The sequence below is a fragment of the Ursus maritimus genome, unplaced genomic scaffold (genome assembly GCF_017311325.1).
Source record: "Ursus maritimus isolate PB19 unplaced genomic scaffold, ASM1731132v1 scaffold_2, whole genome shotgun sequence".
In the NCBI taxonomy this organism is placed as follows: Eukaryota; Metazoa; Chordata; class Mammalia; order Carnivora; family Ursidae; genus Ursus; species Ursus maritimus.
In genome coordinates, this window is record NW_024424452.1 from 93,608,559 (window position 1) to 93,626,356 (window position 17,798).

General features: G+C 45.7%; 1 protein-coding gene across 5 annotated transcripts in view; it reads right to left on the minus strand.

The window, feature by feature from the left end:
* Window positions 1-3,700: 3,700 nt before the first annotated feature.
* Window positions 3,701-17,798, minus strand: part of HHAT (hedgehog acyltransferase) — a 302,265-nt gene continuing 288,167 nt past the window's right edge. For all 5 annotated transcript variants that reach the window (XM_040636378.1, XM_040636380.1, XM_040636379.1 and 2 more), the window contains one exon: window positions 3,701-4,724. In XM_040636378.1, the coding sequence (XP_040492312.1) occupies window positions 4,633-4,724 (92 nt within the window). In that variant the 3' untranslated portion in view covers window positions 3,701-4,632. The remainder of the gene's footprint in view (window positions 4,725-17,798) is intronic.

The window sequence follows — 17,798 nt, forward strand, 5'->3', positions numbered from 1 at the left end:
TCCATTGAGTCCCGCCAAATCCTTCATTGGGTTTTTCTTTTTCCTTCGCATCTGCCATTTTGTCCAAATGAGCATGAATAGACAGAAGTGCAAATGAGCTGATACTATTTTTATGGTCAGTTTATGCTGCCAGAAACTCCACTGTATGTGTGCAGCTTGGGAATGGTAAGAGGAATACGCGGGCCCCTCCATGGATGATATCCCCTTCTCAACATTTTTAAACAAGCACAAATGATATTTGTAAAAAAAAAAAAAAGTTTAATTTTATTTATTACGGTAATAAACTATTTTATACATGATATTTGCTTTTGCCTTTTCTTACACAATTTTAAGGTACTGAATTGGTGTTCTGACCCCAGATGGCAGAACAAGGATGGTACTTTCTGTTCCTTTCCAAGAGCTTGGGAGGCCAGAATGTGGAGAGTCCCCGTAAGTATGGTTTTGGAGACCTTAGAATTCTAGAGACCCCCAGATTGCATGTCTAAGGACAGCACAGCAAGAGAACGGTCGTGAAGGTACTTTGCCATCTGATCCAGAAATAGGGCTGTATCTGCTCTTCAGACGTCCCGAGATGCCTGCCAGAGCTGGCATCAGTGGAAAACTGCGGTACAAAATGCATTGATTTAACACGTATCTGAACGTGACCTCCCAATGAGAAGTGAACTTTTACATTTTTAACAATTTGGATTGAAATGTTTTAGATAGATGAATGCTTCCCTGCCTTTTAAAATAGAGTGTCAAAAACATAAGTGAATCTTTTTGGAATGATTCCACATCCACCATATGAGTTCTGATCTGTGCTTGAAATCATGGGTGGTCTCCGAAGCCAGTAAGGCAGAGGACTGCTTGCCCCTCAATGAACTAGGCCTATATACCAGCACTCTCAGTTTGGCTGTGGTTTTAGTACTTGCTTTAATAATTGCTTCCTGCACCTGGTGAAATTCTCCACGGGCCTGTCAACCTGAGTTCTTATTTCATACCACTGGACCGCATTTCAAAAGGGGCACTTTTCTTTTTGTAGACAGAACTTAATTCAGAATGACGAATCTGTGATCGGCTTGCCACATTCAGGCCTCTGCTTGATCTCCTAGGGCCGCGGTATGAATACAGCACGCTTAATCATGTCCTGTACAACCTACTATTTCACTACCTTGCAGAAAAGCATAATAAAAATAAACGAAAGGTGATAGTATTTAAAATTCCAAGTAAGGAGGGCATGTATTGCATGGTGCACTGGGTGTTATACGCAACTAATGAATCATCGAACTTTGCATCAGAAACCAGGGATGTACTGTATGGTGACTAACATAATACAAAAAAACATTTAAAAAAATAAATAAAAATAAAATTCCAAGTGATTTTCAGTCAAAAGCCTCACCAAAAAAAGAAAGAAACTCTCACCTAATAAAGCACCTAACATTATATTCTTTTTATATCCTCAATGGTGAAAAAAAATCTCTCTTCATGAATATGATTTTTATAATTAGTCAATTAGTAATAGTACTAATAGTATTAGTAATACAGAGCTAAGATATAGATATGATATTCTGGGTATCAATTAGTAATAGTACTAATAGTAATACAGAGCTAAGATATAGATATGATATTCTGGGTGCCAAAGGGGTGTCAACTATTAGGGGGATTTTGTTGGTTTGTTTTAAAATAAAACAATTTCCCTGAAGAAGGGCCTCAGGTTTCTCAATGCCCACTGAGAAAGGCCAGCACCGTCAAGATAATCTGGCTTCTCAATAGTTGGTCCTATTGTGTGGATATGTTCCAGTACATTTGTTAGAAGACAAACTCATGATATTATGGTTAACTTCTTATACTTAGTCAACTGTTATATTATTATTTTAAATAAGGAAGTGAGCAGTCACAATTTCTTTAAGGGGAACCCCCATCCCACTAAATTACTAGCGTTCCAATATATAGATTATACAATTAGATATGTGATGGATATATTTTCTTTCTAGGCCTGCGGGCTTTAATAGAACAAAAGGCTTTCTGCTGTCATTTCAAACAATTTAATCTGAAGGAATAACATAAGACTTTCAAAGAACACTTTGAAGTCTTCTCGTACGGTCCCGAGAATTTGTCAGAATGACCAAGAGTTGGCCCTCTTTCAGACGTCTTGCTTGCCTCCCTGGGGATCATCTTGGCAATCGTGTTGGAGCTCTCTGGCTTGCCCACAGAGCCTGGTTGAGGTCAGGGGATCCTGGGGCTAGCAGTGACCCTGGACCTTGTCTAGCTGTTTTCCAGCCCCACGCCTGAGGCTGCCCAGGGCTGACGGCTGTGCAGGAACATGTCACATTCTCCTCAGCTGGATGGCTCCATCTTCCCAGGCACTTACAGAGTCTCTCGTTTAAAGCAAATCCAACATTTTACTTCACGTGCATGAAGACAGCTCTATTATCGCTTTCATGTTACAGCTGGAGAATAGCAAGAGGTTCAAGAAAGAAAACAATGGTCCTGGATAACCCACATGTTGGTTCATCAGGCCTCAGATATGTGGTCCGTCAGGTACTAATTCCCGAGAACCCTCTAAATCATGCAATAGCTTCAAAGGAATCCAGGATTATTACTTCCAAATATATCCACCAATTTTTCCAATATAAGTTGAGGGAATGAATAAGCCTCTCTGTTTTTACATAAATGGTGTCTCTGAAGAGTTCAAATTGTATCGTTTACATATGTACATACATCAGACGCTTGCCTACAATCGTCTTCACGCTCCTGTGTGTCCTTAGCCAGCCCCTTCCTTCCATGTGAACCTGTGGCTGGCCACGCTTCCTGAACTGGTGTTAGTCCATGACCCTGCACTGTAGTCACCGGGGTGCTCGCTCTTCCCAGCCCTATCTCCTCCTGCAAACTTCCCAGCACCTTGGAATCGCCTGCCTGGCCTCCCTGTCCTTTACCCAGGCAGCTGCTGAGGACACTGCTGTCAGCCTGCCTGTCCCTCTGGGTCTGTTCCTTGGAGCAGTCAACGTAGGGTATGCCCACGGCACACCACCTGCTCCATCCACACCAGCTCTCCCAGGCAGAATGGGTAGGAAGAAGGGATGTCAGCAAGACGGCCGGTCCTGCATTCTAGGAATATGGATCTCATTGAGTTAAAAGCCACGGCCAGGACACAAGGGTCACATCAGATAGCAAATGTGAGATACGTGGCCAGACCAGGTCCAAGGGAACCTTTCATTCAATAACAATTTTATCCATGTGTTTGAGATGTATTTAAGTTCTCCCATAATGAGGTAACTATGGATCAAACTTCAAAGCTTCTTCACATACCGCTTGCCCTCTCAAAAAAAAAAAAAAATCCAAAGCCAAACAGACATATTCAGCCTTATCTACCACTTGGGGCTATTAGTGGTCTGTCACCCACTTTCCAGAGGAGTGAATAATTAAGAGTTATAGGTGTATAAGGGCGCCTGGGTAGCGCAGTCATTAAAGCGTCTGCCTTCGGCTCAGGGCGTGATCCCGGCGTTCCGGGATCGAGTCCCACGTCAGGCTCCTCCGCTGGGAGCCTCCTTCTTCCTCTCCCACTCCCCCTGCTGTGTTCCCTCTCTCGCTGGCTGTCTCTCTGTCACATAAGTAAATAAAAATCTTTAAAAAAAAAAAAAGAGTTATAGGTGTATAGATTTTAAGCATTTTCTTCAAAAACTATTCCAAATGATTCTACAAAAATGTGATTTATCAGTGCGACAGAAAAGTCTCCATTTTATTTGAAACAAAACAAAACATTGTAAACCACTGAGTGTCAACCACTGAGTGGGAAGATGACTGCTGGGACTTACTCACGTGGAGAGGAGAAAAGACCACAGGAAACCATCTTTACCCTGTCACTAGCCTGACAGCACCTGTCTATGGACGCGCTAGCTCGTGGTTCCTAATTCTGCTTCTTTATTGGGAAATGAAGAGTAACTGTCTGGTAGAGGAACTGCCATGTTTATACTTCTCTGGAAATCTAGGGAACAAGCAGCCAATGCTGATCACCGTGATGGTGTTCCAGTAACAGATCTCCTTGGGCACCAGCCCTTGCAACACTATAGGACAGGTTGTATCTTCTGGGTAATTAGAAACTTGACTGTGGCTTTGTCTCCTCCCTGCTGGGGAGCTGAAGTGTGAAGCTCAGACCCCAGTTCTGGTTCTAGAGACCACACTGAAGGACATGGGGAAGAGGTCACTTAAATGTTAGCAAATTTTTCAGAAATATGTACAGTGGAGAACAGGCCTTATCACTCGTCAGGACTTCTGTGCTCCAGTTGAGAAATGTCTACTGCATTTAATTCTTGGTAAAGTAGAAAGAATCTGAAGGGCCCTTGGGACTGGGTTCTAGACCACAATGTCACCATGTGCAGCTGAGCAAGATACTACTGCTTTGGACCCCTGCTTACTCAACAGGAAAATGATGGAGTGGGGGGAGATGAGCTCCGGGTCCCCAAAGTGAGAAGCCTCTCTGGTTGTCAGTTTTCTATGAGAGCTCAAGCTTCCAGTCTTGGAGTGAGGTAACTTCAACAAAAGATGAGCAGATGACGCACTGGTTCCTTGGAGGTTGTCTTGGTGTGCAAGGTCAGGGTGAAGCACCATTTGCCTTGGAGGCCAGCAGTAAGGGCTGGCGTGCGCCGGGCGGCATTAGTCCACCGAGTATGTCTGCGCCCAGGCAATGCCGACGTGTGAATAGCAGTACAGGAATCCCAGGACAGAGAGGGTCACATATGGCCAGCCTGCAGGGGGAGGACAGAGATGGAAGAGCAGTTAGAAATGCCTGGGGCAGGACCTTTCACAGGTGCCAACTGTCCCCCTTTGGAGAAGGCAACCCAAGAAATATGGGCCTCAGTTGATGCAGGAAGACACCTACCTCCTAGAACACTCCCTGGAACACCAACAACTTGAACTCTACATGCCCACTGGGGTCAGCATAAAATGACTCAAATGGAAATTAGGTTTAGAAATAGGACAAGCTGTAAAAGAATATATATTTAGAAAACTAAAGTAGTTAATAATCAAAAACGAAGAAAGACCCACAGTAAATCTCAAAATATAGATTGGCCGTTATATTGAACTGAGTGCCATCTGTAAGCACACAGAAGGGAGAGCCTAAATTAAACATTTGCTTTCAAAACTCAAAGCTTTTAGTGGTTCCTTCTATAAGTACTTGTCTTAGAATATCTGATGTTCTTTTCTTTCTTCTTCTTCTCCTCTCCCTTCTCCTCCCCCTCAATTAACAGTCCTCTCTGCTGAGTATTTGTCACTTCATGACTTCCATGTCTTCTACATGTTCCACTTACTCAACCATGTATCAGGAGCTCTGGAGATCCAGAGATGCAGTGGAAAATACCAGATGCCAGAACAGGTGATCTCACTCCAGCCTGGGAAAGACACACACACACTACTGGGATTTATGAGCCACACAGCACGTGCTAGATAACGATGTAGACCGAGCACATTTAAACTGGGCCGTGTGGGGTGAGCAAGGGCTTGTCAGATGGAAAGGGACAGAGATAAGCGACCAGAGAGACCACCTCAAGTGTGAACGTCATGGGCCACCCCAGGAGCAGGGCTCATGTCACTGTGACTACTGCACAGGAAGGGGCAGGCAGGGCAGAGAAAGAAGTAGGGAGGAGGCAGTGGGGAGCCACTGAGGGTACTGTACCCCTGCAGGCTATCTTCTTGCTATGCCAACAACCAGCTGCCATTCTTAATAGAAGTTCCATTAATAAGGCATAGTGGTTAAGTGTGCAGGCTCTGAAGTGAACCTGGACGCCAGTTCAAATCCTGGCTCTGCCACTTGCCACCTGTGTGACCTGGAACAACTTGATGCATCTCAAATGTAAAACGAGGAGACGGACAGAGTACCTTTATTAATAGAGTCTTTATAGGATGCCACGGACTGATTGTGTCCCCCCACATTCATGTGTTGAAGCCCTAACCCCCAATGCCTATTTGGAGATGGGGCCTTTGGGAGGTAAATGGGCTGAGATCAGATCATGAGGGAGGAGCCATCATGATGGGATTAGTGCCCCCATAAGAAGGGACACGGAGAGCTTCCCTCCTCTCTCTCTTCCATATAAAGGCACGGTGAGAAGGTGGCCATCTAAAAGCCAGGAAGAGGGTCCTTACCAGGAACCAAATCAGCTGGCATCTGGATCTTGGACGTTTCCAGTCTCTGGAACTGTGAGAAATAAATGTCTGTTGTTCAAGCCACCCAGTCCATGGTATTTTGTTATGGCGGCCCGAGCTGACTAAGACCTGAGGAAGGAATGTGTGGAATGATGTAAAGGCCTGCACGCTGCCTGGCCTCTGATGGACACTAAGGAAAGGTGGTACTAATACTGGGGAGAGGACACAGAAGTCTTTCTCCACCAAGATGAGAGTGATAACAGGGAAGTCCAGCCCTGGTCTTCCTCTGAACTCCTGTTTTCAACTTTCTCCTGAGACTGGCTTGGCACAACACTTCTCCTAGGCCCTGAAGGCAAGAGAAGTGAGGAGAGCGGAGGACTCCCAAGAGCCTGGCTCTAGGCCCAGCCCTCCAGTCCTACCTCCTGCCTGCCAGTGAGCCAGTGTGTTAGCTTCCTGGGGCTGCTGGAGCAAATTGCCACAAGCTTAGTGGCTTCAAACAACAGAAATGCATTCTCTCATACTTCTAGATTCTGGAAGTCTGAAATCAAGGTGTTGGCAAGTCCACCCTCTCTCTAAAGGCTCTTAGGGAGACTCCTCCCTTGCCTCTTCCAGCTTGGATGACCCCAGACACTCCCTGACTTATGGCAACATACCTCCAATCTCTGCGTGTCTTCATGTGGCTTTCTTCCCTGTGCACGTCTTGTGTCCTCTCCTCTTAAAGGACACCAGTCATTGGATTTAGGGCCTACTCTAAATCCAGGTTGATTTCTTCTCAAGACACTTAGCTAATAACGTCAGCAACAACCCTATTTCCAAATGAAGTCACACTCTGAGGTTGCAGATGGACATAAACTGGAGGGGGCGGGTACTAACTGGCCCAGTACAGCCAGGTAATTTTTCAAGCTTTGAAAGGGACCCAATCTTGCCTGGAAGCCCTCAGACACAGATGCCAGGGGACCTGCTGACATCTGCTCCTCAGTGGGCTCAGGAAGCAGGAATTAGGGAGGGGCTTCAGGCCCGGGGAGCACTGCCAGATGTCAGCAGTGTTTGGGACGATGCGTTGGCAGGTGTTTGGTAAACGCAGAACCCAGAAGCTGGCTATGGCGGTGAGAGAATGGGGATGTTTTATTTACACAAAGCTGGGCCTGGGTCATTGGACAGCTGTGCTTGGCCCTGCAGCTGTCAAGGGACATCCATGAAAGCTTCTGGCCAGCACGCAGAACCGTAAGGACGAACATCCCCAGCACCGCCCGGAAGTGTGGCATACGCATGTTCAGTTTGGACCCCAGTTAGGCCCTGAAAATTCCCTCTACCATTAACTGTCTGCCATGCACGGAGGCAGATAGGTAGCATTTAGGAGACCCGTAATCCTGACTCTACTAGGAGGGCCTCAGTTTCTCCATCTACACAATGGGAGGTCAAAAATAAACAGAAGCACATGAAATAAAATCACAGATTTGGTAGAGCTTTTAAAAAGAGTTTCAGAAATGCAAAGAATTACTATAGGACCACCTAAGAAGTAGGTGTAAATAATCTGTGTGTGAAGCTGTTATGTAAACAGCTCACTGGCCCTGTTAACGGGCGTGTTCCTACAGGTAGTAACCCCAGTGCACACTAGAGGGCTGCCAGGACCTCTTACCTTTTCCTGACCTCAGGCGTAAGCTATGTAATGACAAGGAAAAGACAGATTCCACAAGGCACCCTTCCACAGTATTCACCCAGTACTTCACAAGCATTTTCTGTGTGCCTGGCCTGCCCGAGACACCAGACATCAACATCGCCCTCTGTGGGTGTCTGCTATCGGCACAGGGTCTTTGACTGTAGCCGCTGCTAACCAAGCACTGGTGTGGTCCAAGTGTTGGGGGGTCCTTGGGGGCTCAGATGAGCACAGAAAAAGAAACTAGGATGGGCTGTCATTCTGGCAATACTTGAGGGTTGCTATGATGCAGTCATCCTGGCTTGTCAGACATTAACAAAAAAGATGGTGTCAAAAAGGGTTCTGTTCTAACAAATGAACACCAACCTCATCCTGTAGCCCGCACTCTCCCTGGCCTTCCCCATTCTGTGTTCTCCTTCCAGGCTCTCCCTTCTCACCAGGATTTCCAATCCACACTGTCCAGTCAACTTCCATATCCCGTCATCCCTGACCCCATGCATGCACACGCGTGCACACACACACACCATTAATATGGCTCACAAAGCCTGGTGGGCAGTACGGTACTGGTCAAAGGAAAAGATGCTTCTTGAGAGAGTACTTTAAGGCCAAACCCCCTGCACACTCGGTATATTCATGGCTAGGCCCCCAGATTCAATGATGTTTCCTGGTGGGCTTTTGATACCTAGACCTATTAAGATCTAAACAGCTGAAGAGTTTTAACAGACGACAACTAGGCAGCATTGAAGATATTACAAAGAGGATGCTGGCAAGTCAGGCAACGGTTGCAAAAGATTGGGCAATATAGCTGATAAGACTGCCTATCTGATAGCTACAGCTAAATGCATACAAGAATGATGCGTAGCACCATAGGTTCAATTAAGAAGATCGATGCAGGTGGTGCATAGAGGGAGTTAACGGGATGTAGATGGTTGTATCATGATATTGTTAATAGGACACTGGTGAGTTGTATAATAACTACAGCTAATGAGAACAGGTAGGACACAGAGGGAAATGTCTGTGGCTACAAGAAAGCAAGCAGTGTAATTTTACTTGAGGTTATTATAGCTGAGTGATTTTCTGAGCAATTACATCAATCCGAAAAGACTGGAAAGGCTGAGGATCAGGAGAGTGGAGGAAAAGACCATTATCATGCAGGGCCATGAGAAGTCAAAGGATATATCAAATTGGTTTTCTGGAAAGTGATGGGATAATCAGAACAAGCAGCAAGTCTAATGAAAATCTTTGTTTAAACGGTAACATTGCAAGATGATTGCAGCCACTGTGGAAAACAGCATGGAGGTTCCTCAAAAAATTAAACACAGAATTATCACATATAGACCCAAAAGAACTGAAAGAACAGGAAGAGATATTTGCGTTCCTACGTTCACAGCAGCATTGCGTACAATAACCAAAAGGTGGAAACAACTCAAGTGTCCACTCACAGATGAATGGATACCCAAAATGTGGTCTATACACACAATGGAATATTATTCTGCCTCGAAAAGGAAGGAAATCCTGACACAAGCTACAGCTTGGATGAATCTTGAAGATATTATGCTCAGTGAAATAAGCCAGACACAAAAGGACAAATACTATATATGAAGTCCCTAGAGTAGTGAAATTCATAGAGGCAGAAAGTGGAATGGCAGTTGCTAGGGGCTGGGGGGAGTTACTGTTTAATGGTACAGGAGTTTCAGTTTTGCAAGATTAAAGTTCTGGAGATGGATGGTGGTGATGGTTGCATAGCAACGTGAATGCGCTTAATACCACAGAACTGTACACTTAAAAATGGTTAAAATGGCAAATTTTATGTTATATAAAATTTACCACAATAAAAAATTCTATGCTGAAAGAAGACATCAACCAAATAATATATACCATATTATTCCATTTATTTAAAATGACACTTGATTTATAGTAACGAAAAGCTTGTCAGTGGTTGCCAGGGGCTGGAGCAGAGGGCGGGACAAATTACAAAGGGGACACCAGGAATCTTTGGGGATGATGAAAATGTTTTGCGTCTTGATTACGGGAATATTTTCAAGGGTATATACAACTGGAAAATACCCTAAATGAATATATTTTGCTATGCATAAATTATTTCTCAATAAAGTTGTAAAAAAATTCAAAAGTTGAAAAAATGAAAAAAAATTTGAAGGTAACATTGGAATATTAGCGAATCACAATCTTGCAGTATTCCGCCACAATGTCCTAGCTTACATATGCCCTCAGGTATTCGAACAAAAGATGCACATCCAAGAAGATACAGTTCACTTTTAAATGATGACAGGTTTTCAATCCTTCATCTTCCTGGGGGCAGGAGGACTTGCCATGTGTAGGACTGAACTGTGGGCTCCCGTGATGCTCTCTTCCACTGGGGCCTCTGAGCGGGCGGACAATGCTAAGAGCTCGCTCTTAACTATGCAGACACACTCAGCAGCTGAATCAGCACAAATCCCTATCCCAGGGAAGAAATCAATCCTTCCTAATGGGAGAGAAGTTAATTGAGTTGCTGAATTGTGTATGAGCTATCAATTACCCCATCAAAGGCTCACTCAGCTGTCAGTCTGGGCAATGCTCCTGAGCCTGTGGCCGCCATCTTGGCTCTAACAGGGCTTTTTCAAAGGCCACATCCTACTGCTAACCATTTTTAGAAGAAAATGGCTGGTGACCACCATATGAACAAACTCAGCAGGGAAGCCTTTCTCTTGCCCTTTCTCCCAGTCAGCCAGCACCATAGTCTCTGTCCGCATGTGAGTAGTTTATGAAGAATATGGAATCTACTATACAGTTTACAAAGAAGACACAGTCGTAGTGAATGCTTACAACACTGCAAGATAGAAATCATTAACAGATACCAATATCCTTGCTTGTAGCCACACTGCCTCAAAAGGGCCCAGAGTCCACACCCCAAGCCCAGAATGTCAGATTAAATTCTATTTGGAGAAAAGTCTGAAGGACTTCAGTCTTTCCTTTAATTTTTATCTATAATAATCTGTCTTTTGCCATTAACAATGCCATAGCCTCCTCCTTGCATCCACCCACGCAAGTTTTCTAGACGAGGCTCTGATGCCCGGCTGTCCACTGATCCTTTCATTCATCCACTGCTCATTTGTCACCTTGCTGGGTCACAGTTCTCCTTGGGGTTAAGGAACACTCACTTTCAGCTTGGCCCTTGGGTCCCTAAAGCTGAATGGATGGACTCTCACTTTCTCGTCTCTTAGAGCAGCAATGTCATTCAGTGACTCAAAACCATTCTAAGAAAGGAAGAAGAGGAGGTTCCCATTATTCATGAGAGCCATTAGGCTAGAAAGGAAACAAGTCTCACCTCCCCAAACTCTCCTTGGTTAAACGCAAGGCTTCAAATGTGAAGCATGCATTATCATTATTAGATGCCCTCAACATATCCACCCATATCCCTGGGGATGCAGGTGCATATGTAACAGCCCACGTTGCCATCCTGGGAAGACAGATACGAGGCTGATGAATTTCAGCCTCCACGGATAGCCTCTGTGAAGGGCTAGACTCGGAGAAGGATATCCAATGGGGGAATGGAATGAAGAGGTGAGTTCCAGGAGATGCTGCAGAAAAGAGTCATGGGACTTGGTGACTGACGGATTTGGGGGCCAAAGAATACATTCCCTCTCACTGACCCTTAGCATTGCTCACAGAGTACCCTTGGGGCTGACATTCAGCCAGTGCACATCAGAGGGACCCCACCTAACGTTCACAGGCTGATTCAATACCCTACTAGTTAGTAAAAGCCATGATCCCAGCCTTTCCCTCATGACCTGTTCTCTGATTTCACATCAAAAGGGGCAAACCCCTGGTTCTGTAGGGGCCTTCAGGACTCGCTCCAGAGCATGGCTGCCGTCTCTCTGGACTGACGGGTCTGTGCCCATGCCTTACATTTGTTAGATGTGCTGAACACCAGCTCCCCACTCTATACATACATTGTCCTGCTTTGGTGGCATCTTCCACTCTGAGGCCAGCAGGGGTTGAGAGTTCCTCTCCTTAGAGAACCAGTTCAGGCACTGGACCCTCGTGCTAGGGAGTTAGCTCGGGATCTGAAAAGCACCACTACCCCTGTGGCCCCAGCACTCTCTGCACCATCTCCCCAGCCTCGCTGTCATTTCATTCATTATTCGGAGTAACTTTACACACTGTTGCCTTTGTTAAAAGAGCTCGCTCCTGATAGCACTTTATTTTTAACAATATTCAGGCCTGATGGGGAGAAATGATAAGGTGCCTTGGTAGCTTTATTTAAATCTTATTTACTCCAGTAGTCCCAGCCTGGAGATAACATGGAGCCATTCATCAAACAGTCCTGAGCCTGCAGACCTTCCTTCAGAGCTAAATTTTGAGCTGTAACCTTAAAAAAGCTATAGGGCAGGAGCCTTTTCCCATCAGAGGGCTACCTTTTTTTTTGCAAGAGCAAAGCTGCCCAGGCTTCGAAGCCTGTAAACTGCTGGATCTGTTTTCAAACACACGGGGATAATGACAGAAGGTGTGAAGGATAGGCTCTTGCCACTTTAGGGTTAAATAACAATTTTTTTTTTTTTGGTGTAAGAACATGATATTTATTTATTTTTGTAATATTTTTTTATTATATTATGTGTGTCACCATATAGTACATCCCTGGTTTTTGATGTAAAGTTCCATGATGAATTAGTTGCATAAAACACCCAGTGCACCATGCAATACGTGCCCTCCTTACTACCCATCAATTTCTTACCTTCATATGGTTTACAAACCTGGGCCTCAAACCCAGGATTTGAGGCCTTTGTGATTTTTCAAAGAATTCTCAGCTGCCTCTTTCACATCCTTTCATGAGAAAGGAGGACTAGATGCTTCTAATCTGTCCATGAAATTAAAGCATGAAATCCTGGGGCCCTGGCTTTCTAACATGAGCCCACAGCAGAATCACCTGGAGGCCAAGTCAAAAGACGATGCAGGCTCCCAGCCCCCAGTTTCTGATCCAGGAGGACTGCAGCCAGCCTGGGATTTGCATTTCTTTTTTTGTTATAATAATTTTTTATTATATTATGTTAGTCACCATACAGTACATCCCTAGATTTTGATGTAAGGTTCGATGATTCATTACTTGCGTATAACACCCAGTGCACCACGCAATACGTGCCCTCCTTACTACCCATCACCAGCCTATCCCATTCCCCCACTCCCCTCCCCTCTGAAGCCCTCAGTTTGTTTCCCAGAGTCCACAGTCTCTCATGGTTCATTCCCCCTTCTCTTTACCCCCCTTTCTACTTCCCTTCTTCTCCTACTGATCTTCCTACTTCTTATGTTCCATAAATGAGTGAAACCATATGATAATTGTCTTTCTCTGCTTGACTTATTCTGCTTAGCATTATCTCCTCCAGTGCCGTCCATGTTGCTGTGAATGTTGTGAAATCGTTCTTTCTTGGGGCTGAGTAATATTCCATTGTATATATGGACCACATCTTCTTAATCCAGTCATCTGCTGAAGGGCATCTCGGCTCCTTCCACAGTTTAGCTATTGTGGACAATGCTGCTATGAACATTGGGGTGCATATGGCCCTTCTCCCCGTTGGGGTAAATACCCAGTAGTGCAATTGCTGGGTCATAGGGTAGCTCAATTTTTAACTTTTTAAGGGACCTCCACACTGTTTTCCAGAGTGGCTGTAACAACTTGCATTCCCACCAGCAGTGTAAGAGGGATCCCCCTCCTCCACATCCTCTCCAACATTTGTTGTTTCCTGCCTTGTCAATTTTTGCCATTCTAACTGGCGTAAGGTGGTATCTCAATGTGGTTTTGATTTGAATTTCCCTGATGGCTAATGATTTTGAACATTTTTTCATGTGTCTGTTAGCCATTTGTATGTTTTCATTGGAAAAGTGTCTGTTCATATCTTCTGCCCATTTTTTGATTTGATTATTTGTTTCCCGTGTATTGAGTTTGAGAATTTCTTTGTAGATTTTGGATACTAATCTTTTATCTGTAGTGTCATTTGCAAATATCTTCTCCCATTCCGTGGGCTGCCTCTTATTTTTTTTGACTGTTTCCTTGGCTGTGCAGAAGCTTTTTATCTTGATGAAGTCCCACAAGTTCATTTTTTCTTTTGTTTCTTTTGCCTTTGGAGATGTGTCATGAAAAAAGTTGCTATGGCCGATGTCAAAGAGGTTGCAGCCTATGTTCTCTGCTAGGATTTTGATGGATTCAAAACTCCATTTGGAGTTTATCTTTGTGTATGGTGTGAGAGAGTGGTCAAGTTTCATTCTTTTGCATGTAGCTGACCAATTTTCCCAGCACCATTTATTGAAAAGACTGTCTTTTTTCCACTGGATGTTTTTTCCTGCTTTGTCAAAGATTAGTTGCCCAAAAAGCCGAGGGTCCATTTCTGGGTTCTCTATTCTGTTCCATTGGTCTATGTGTCTGTTTTTGTGCCAGTACCATGCTGTCTTTGTGATCACAGCTTTGTAGTATAGCTTGAAATCTGGCAACGTGATGCCCCCAGCTTTGTTTTTCCTTTTCAACACTTCCTTGGCGATTCGGGGCCTTTTCTGGTTCCACACAAATTTAAGGGCTGTTTGTTCCAGTTCTTTGAAAAATGTCATTGGTATTTTGATTGGGATGACACTGAAAGTGTAGATTGCTTTGGGTAGCATAGACATTTTAACTATGTTTATTCTGCTGATCCATGAGCATGGTATATTTTTCCATCTTTTTGTGTCTTCTTCAATGTCTTTCAAGAGTGATTTGTAGTTTCTAGAATATAGATCCTTTACGTCTCTGGTTAATTCCAAGATAACATATGGTTTTTGGTGCTATTGTAAATGGAATGGATTCCCTAATTTCTCTTTCTTCAGTCTCATTGTTCGTGTATAGAAATGCAACTGATTTCTGAGCATTGATTTTGTATCCCACAGTACAAAATCAATGCTCAGAAATCAGTTCCATTTCTATACATGAACAATGAGACTGAGATTTGCATTTCTAACACATTCCCAGGTGATGTGGATGCTGCTGGTCTAAGAACCACACCTTTGGAACTGCTGTTCTAGGGGAACTCCATAGAAAATTGCAGGAAGAACTTCCTAGTGACAGAGTTGCTCATAAATTGACTGGGCTTTTTCACAGAGCAGAGGAGACAGTTCTGCAGTGTTATGTTCCCAGGTCCATTGCTGGGCAACTTACATTCTCTCAGCTACCTTATCAGGGAGGTATTTAAGCCCCATTTCATAGAGAAAGGAAACTAGGGCTCAGAGAAATAAAGTACTTTCCCAAGGTTTAACGGCTAATTGGCCATGGGACCAAACTGGAACTTAGGGCTGTGTCACTTCTGATGCCTAAGGTAACAGCAGGGAGGGGGAAGCAGCAGGTTTGTATTTCCAGGCACCATCCACCCCTAAATCACTAGGTCACACATCTCCAGAAGCCTCAATTTCTCCATTTTTGTGAAGGGGGGAACAAAGAAAGTATTGATGAGCACATTTATATTCCGTCTTGGTGAGTGCCTACGTTAGGCGGTAGCCATTAAAGAGCACGTTCCCAACGCCTGAGTGATCTTTCGTTAACGTCAGAGCCAGGGGCTGAGCCTCGGTAAGGTAGCTAGCAGGGAGACACAGAGGAAGGGGTGGCTCCCCCTCCGCCCCAGGAGCCTCCTGCCATCCGAGCGAGAGTTGTTTGCCGGGCGCTGTGTGTGCGTTTCAGCCGGCACAAACAGCGGTGGTTAATAAATCACGTTGTTCACGGTCAATTTCGCATCCTGATGCAGCCAACCTAGGCTGCATTTTTCATCCTTTCTTACCTCCCGGCGCAAGCCTCGCAGGCAGAAGCTTACTGAGGCACTCACTTCCATAAAGCAAAATCATTTCATGTGAAATTGAGGAAGTGGGGAGAACAAGCCAAAGCCACTTCTTCTTACTCTGACAGCGTAAGTAGACAGCAGTGTTGAGAAAACACATCTTTTCTTTCTCCGGGGCCAAATGGATAGGGACTCGCCTACCAGAAAACTGTCCCTGCAGTTGGTGCCACCGTCCCAACTCCTGCCATTGGGGCTGGAGGCTGCACTGTCAGAACACGCTTCCCCGCTGCAGCTCTTCCTTCACCTGTGTTTTTAATACCGTCTCATTAGGGCTGTTGTTCATTGTTCATTCTTGACCACACTAGATAACGCGGCAGACGCTGCCTAGCAAATGAGCTCATGAAAGACACTTCCCTCCAACAAAGGGATGAGCACAGTGTGGGGCAGGCTCCCTGTCACAGCCCTGACAACCACTCACCCACATCGCTATTTATGAAGCACCCACTGTGTGCCCGGCATTTAGACAGGCAGCCTTGATCCTTGTCACACATACTGCCCGCATCTTCATCTGAGGCCCGTGAGCAGGTGCCACTGAAGGCTGAGCGCGCTCTGGGGCCCCGGACCCTTCACGCACCCCTTTGGGTTCAGTTCCTCAGCTCCATTACCCAAACGTGCAGACAATGAAAGACTCCGGGGAAACAGCACAGACAAGATTATCAAACCACTGCATAGGCTGGGATGACGGGCTGACACTAGTTAGTTGAAATTTCACTATGATTAAAGCAGCCAAGCTTCACAGCTTTTGTTTGCTAATCCAATGATGCCAATACGGGACAGAGGAGGTCCGGGAGCACGACCTGGGAGGAGTGGCTGACAGACCTGGCGATGTCTATCTGGGAACACAGAGACTCTGGATAAGGGAAAAGAGCTGCCTGCCTATATCTAAAGTCTACCCTTAGAAGAGATTTGAGGGGACATCTGTGTGAGGAGGGGACAGACACCCTGGGGGGCAGAGGCACACTTTGGCAGTGGGAGCCCCCCACCCTGCAAAGTCTCAGGAGCCACCAGGTTCCTCCCGCAGGGAAGGCAGGGATTGCAGCAGAGGCAGGACAGGGGTCCGAGCACAAGGGAGGACATGCCTCTTTCAGAGCAGAGGCAGAACCAGGTCTGAGAGTCCATGAATCTGCTTCTCTCTGCACAGGGCACGAGGACCAGGGCACACACGGTAAATGGGCAATGAGTGATGATGAGACGAAAGAAACACAGAAATGGTGGTGGACTGTTGAGTTCTCGTTCACAAGACTCCCAAGTCCCTCCTACAGGTGATTAAAAATAAGACTTGTTGCAAAATCCCTGAACAAGCAACCACGTGAATGTACATTTGGCCTCCACATCCCAGCTCGTGGGAACTGAAGCCAATTGACCGAAGCGCCCGTGGCCGTGGGTGTGCCTGAGAGAAGAGGCCCACGAACACCTAGGCTTTGCCACAGGACAGCAGAGCACGAATGCCAGTCCAGTCACACCCAGCCTCCTACCACCCCCCGTGAACATACCAGAGAGAGCTGGAAAGGGAGAGAAAGAGAGCGATGCCTAAACCGTGAATATCTGAAAGATGATGTCAGTGATGTGCCTGACATGCTCTTTTCCTAAAGCGGTTGTTAGAGGAAGGATTCCAAATTACTTGACTTAAATTCCTCAGCAAAGAACAGACGGACAAAACCAGGCTCCCCGTGGTAGCGGTGGCAGTTCTCCCTGAGCTCTCAGAGGTGATGGGGGCCTAGGAATGCCACCAGCCCCTGGGGAAGAGGAAGGAACCAGTCCACCTGTCAGAGATGGCTTTGTTCTCACCTGCTGGTCCCACTTACTGCATCTCCAAAATCTACTCTGCTCACCTCCGTGCTGAGGAAGGGGTGGGTTTGAGCCGGGGAAGTATCACGGACCGAAGAGCTTGTCTGTGCCCGATCTTCCAGCAACTGCCGCTTGGAAAGTGGCTACGACCCCCACCCTCTGCCCTGCTCCTGTGAGCCGGCCCCAGGCAGGCCACCTGTGTCTGGGATGCCATGGGGGGCCATGGAGAAGCTTCTCTCTAAGGGTATCGAGCCCACAGTGTTGGTCTCATTCGTGCGGATTTAACCACCTGAGCTGCCCGTTGCCTTGCTGAGAAGGAACTTGACAGAAGCACAAAACAGCTCTGAGATTCGTTCAGAAAAATGTAGCCCCAACATTCACAAATG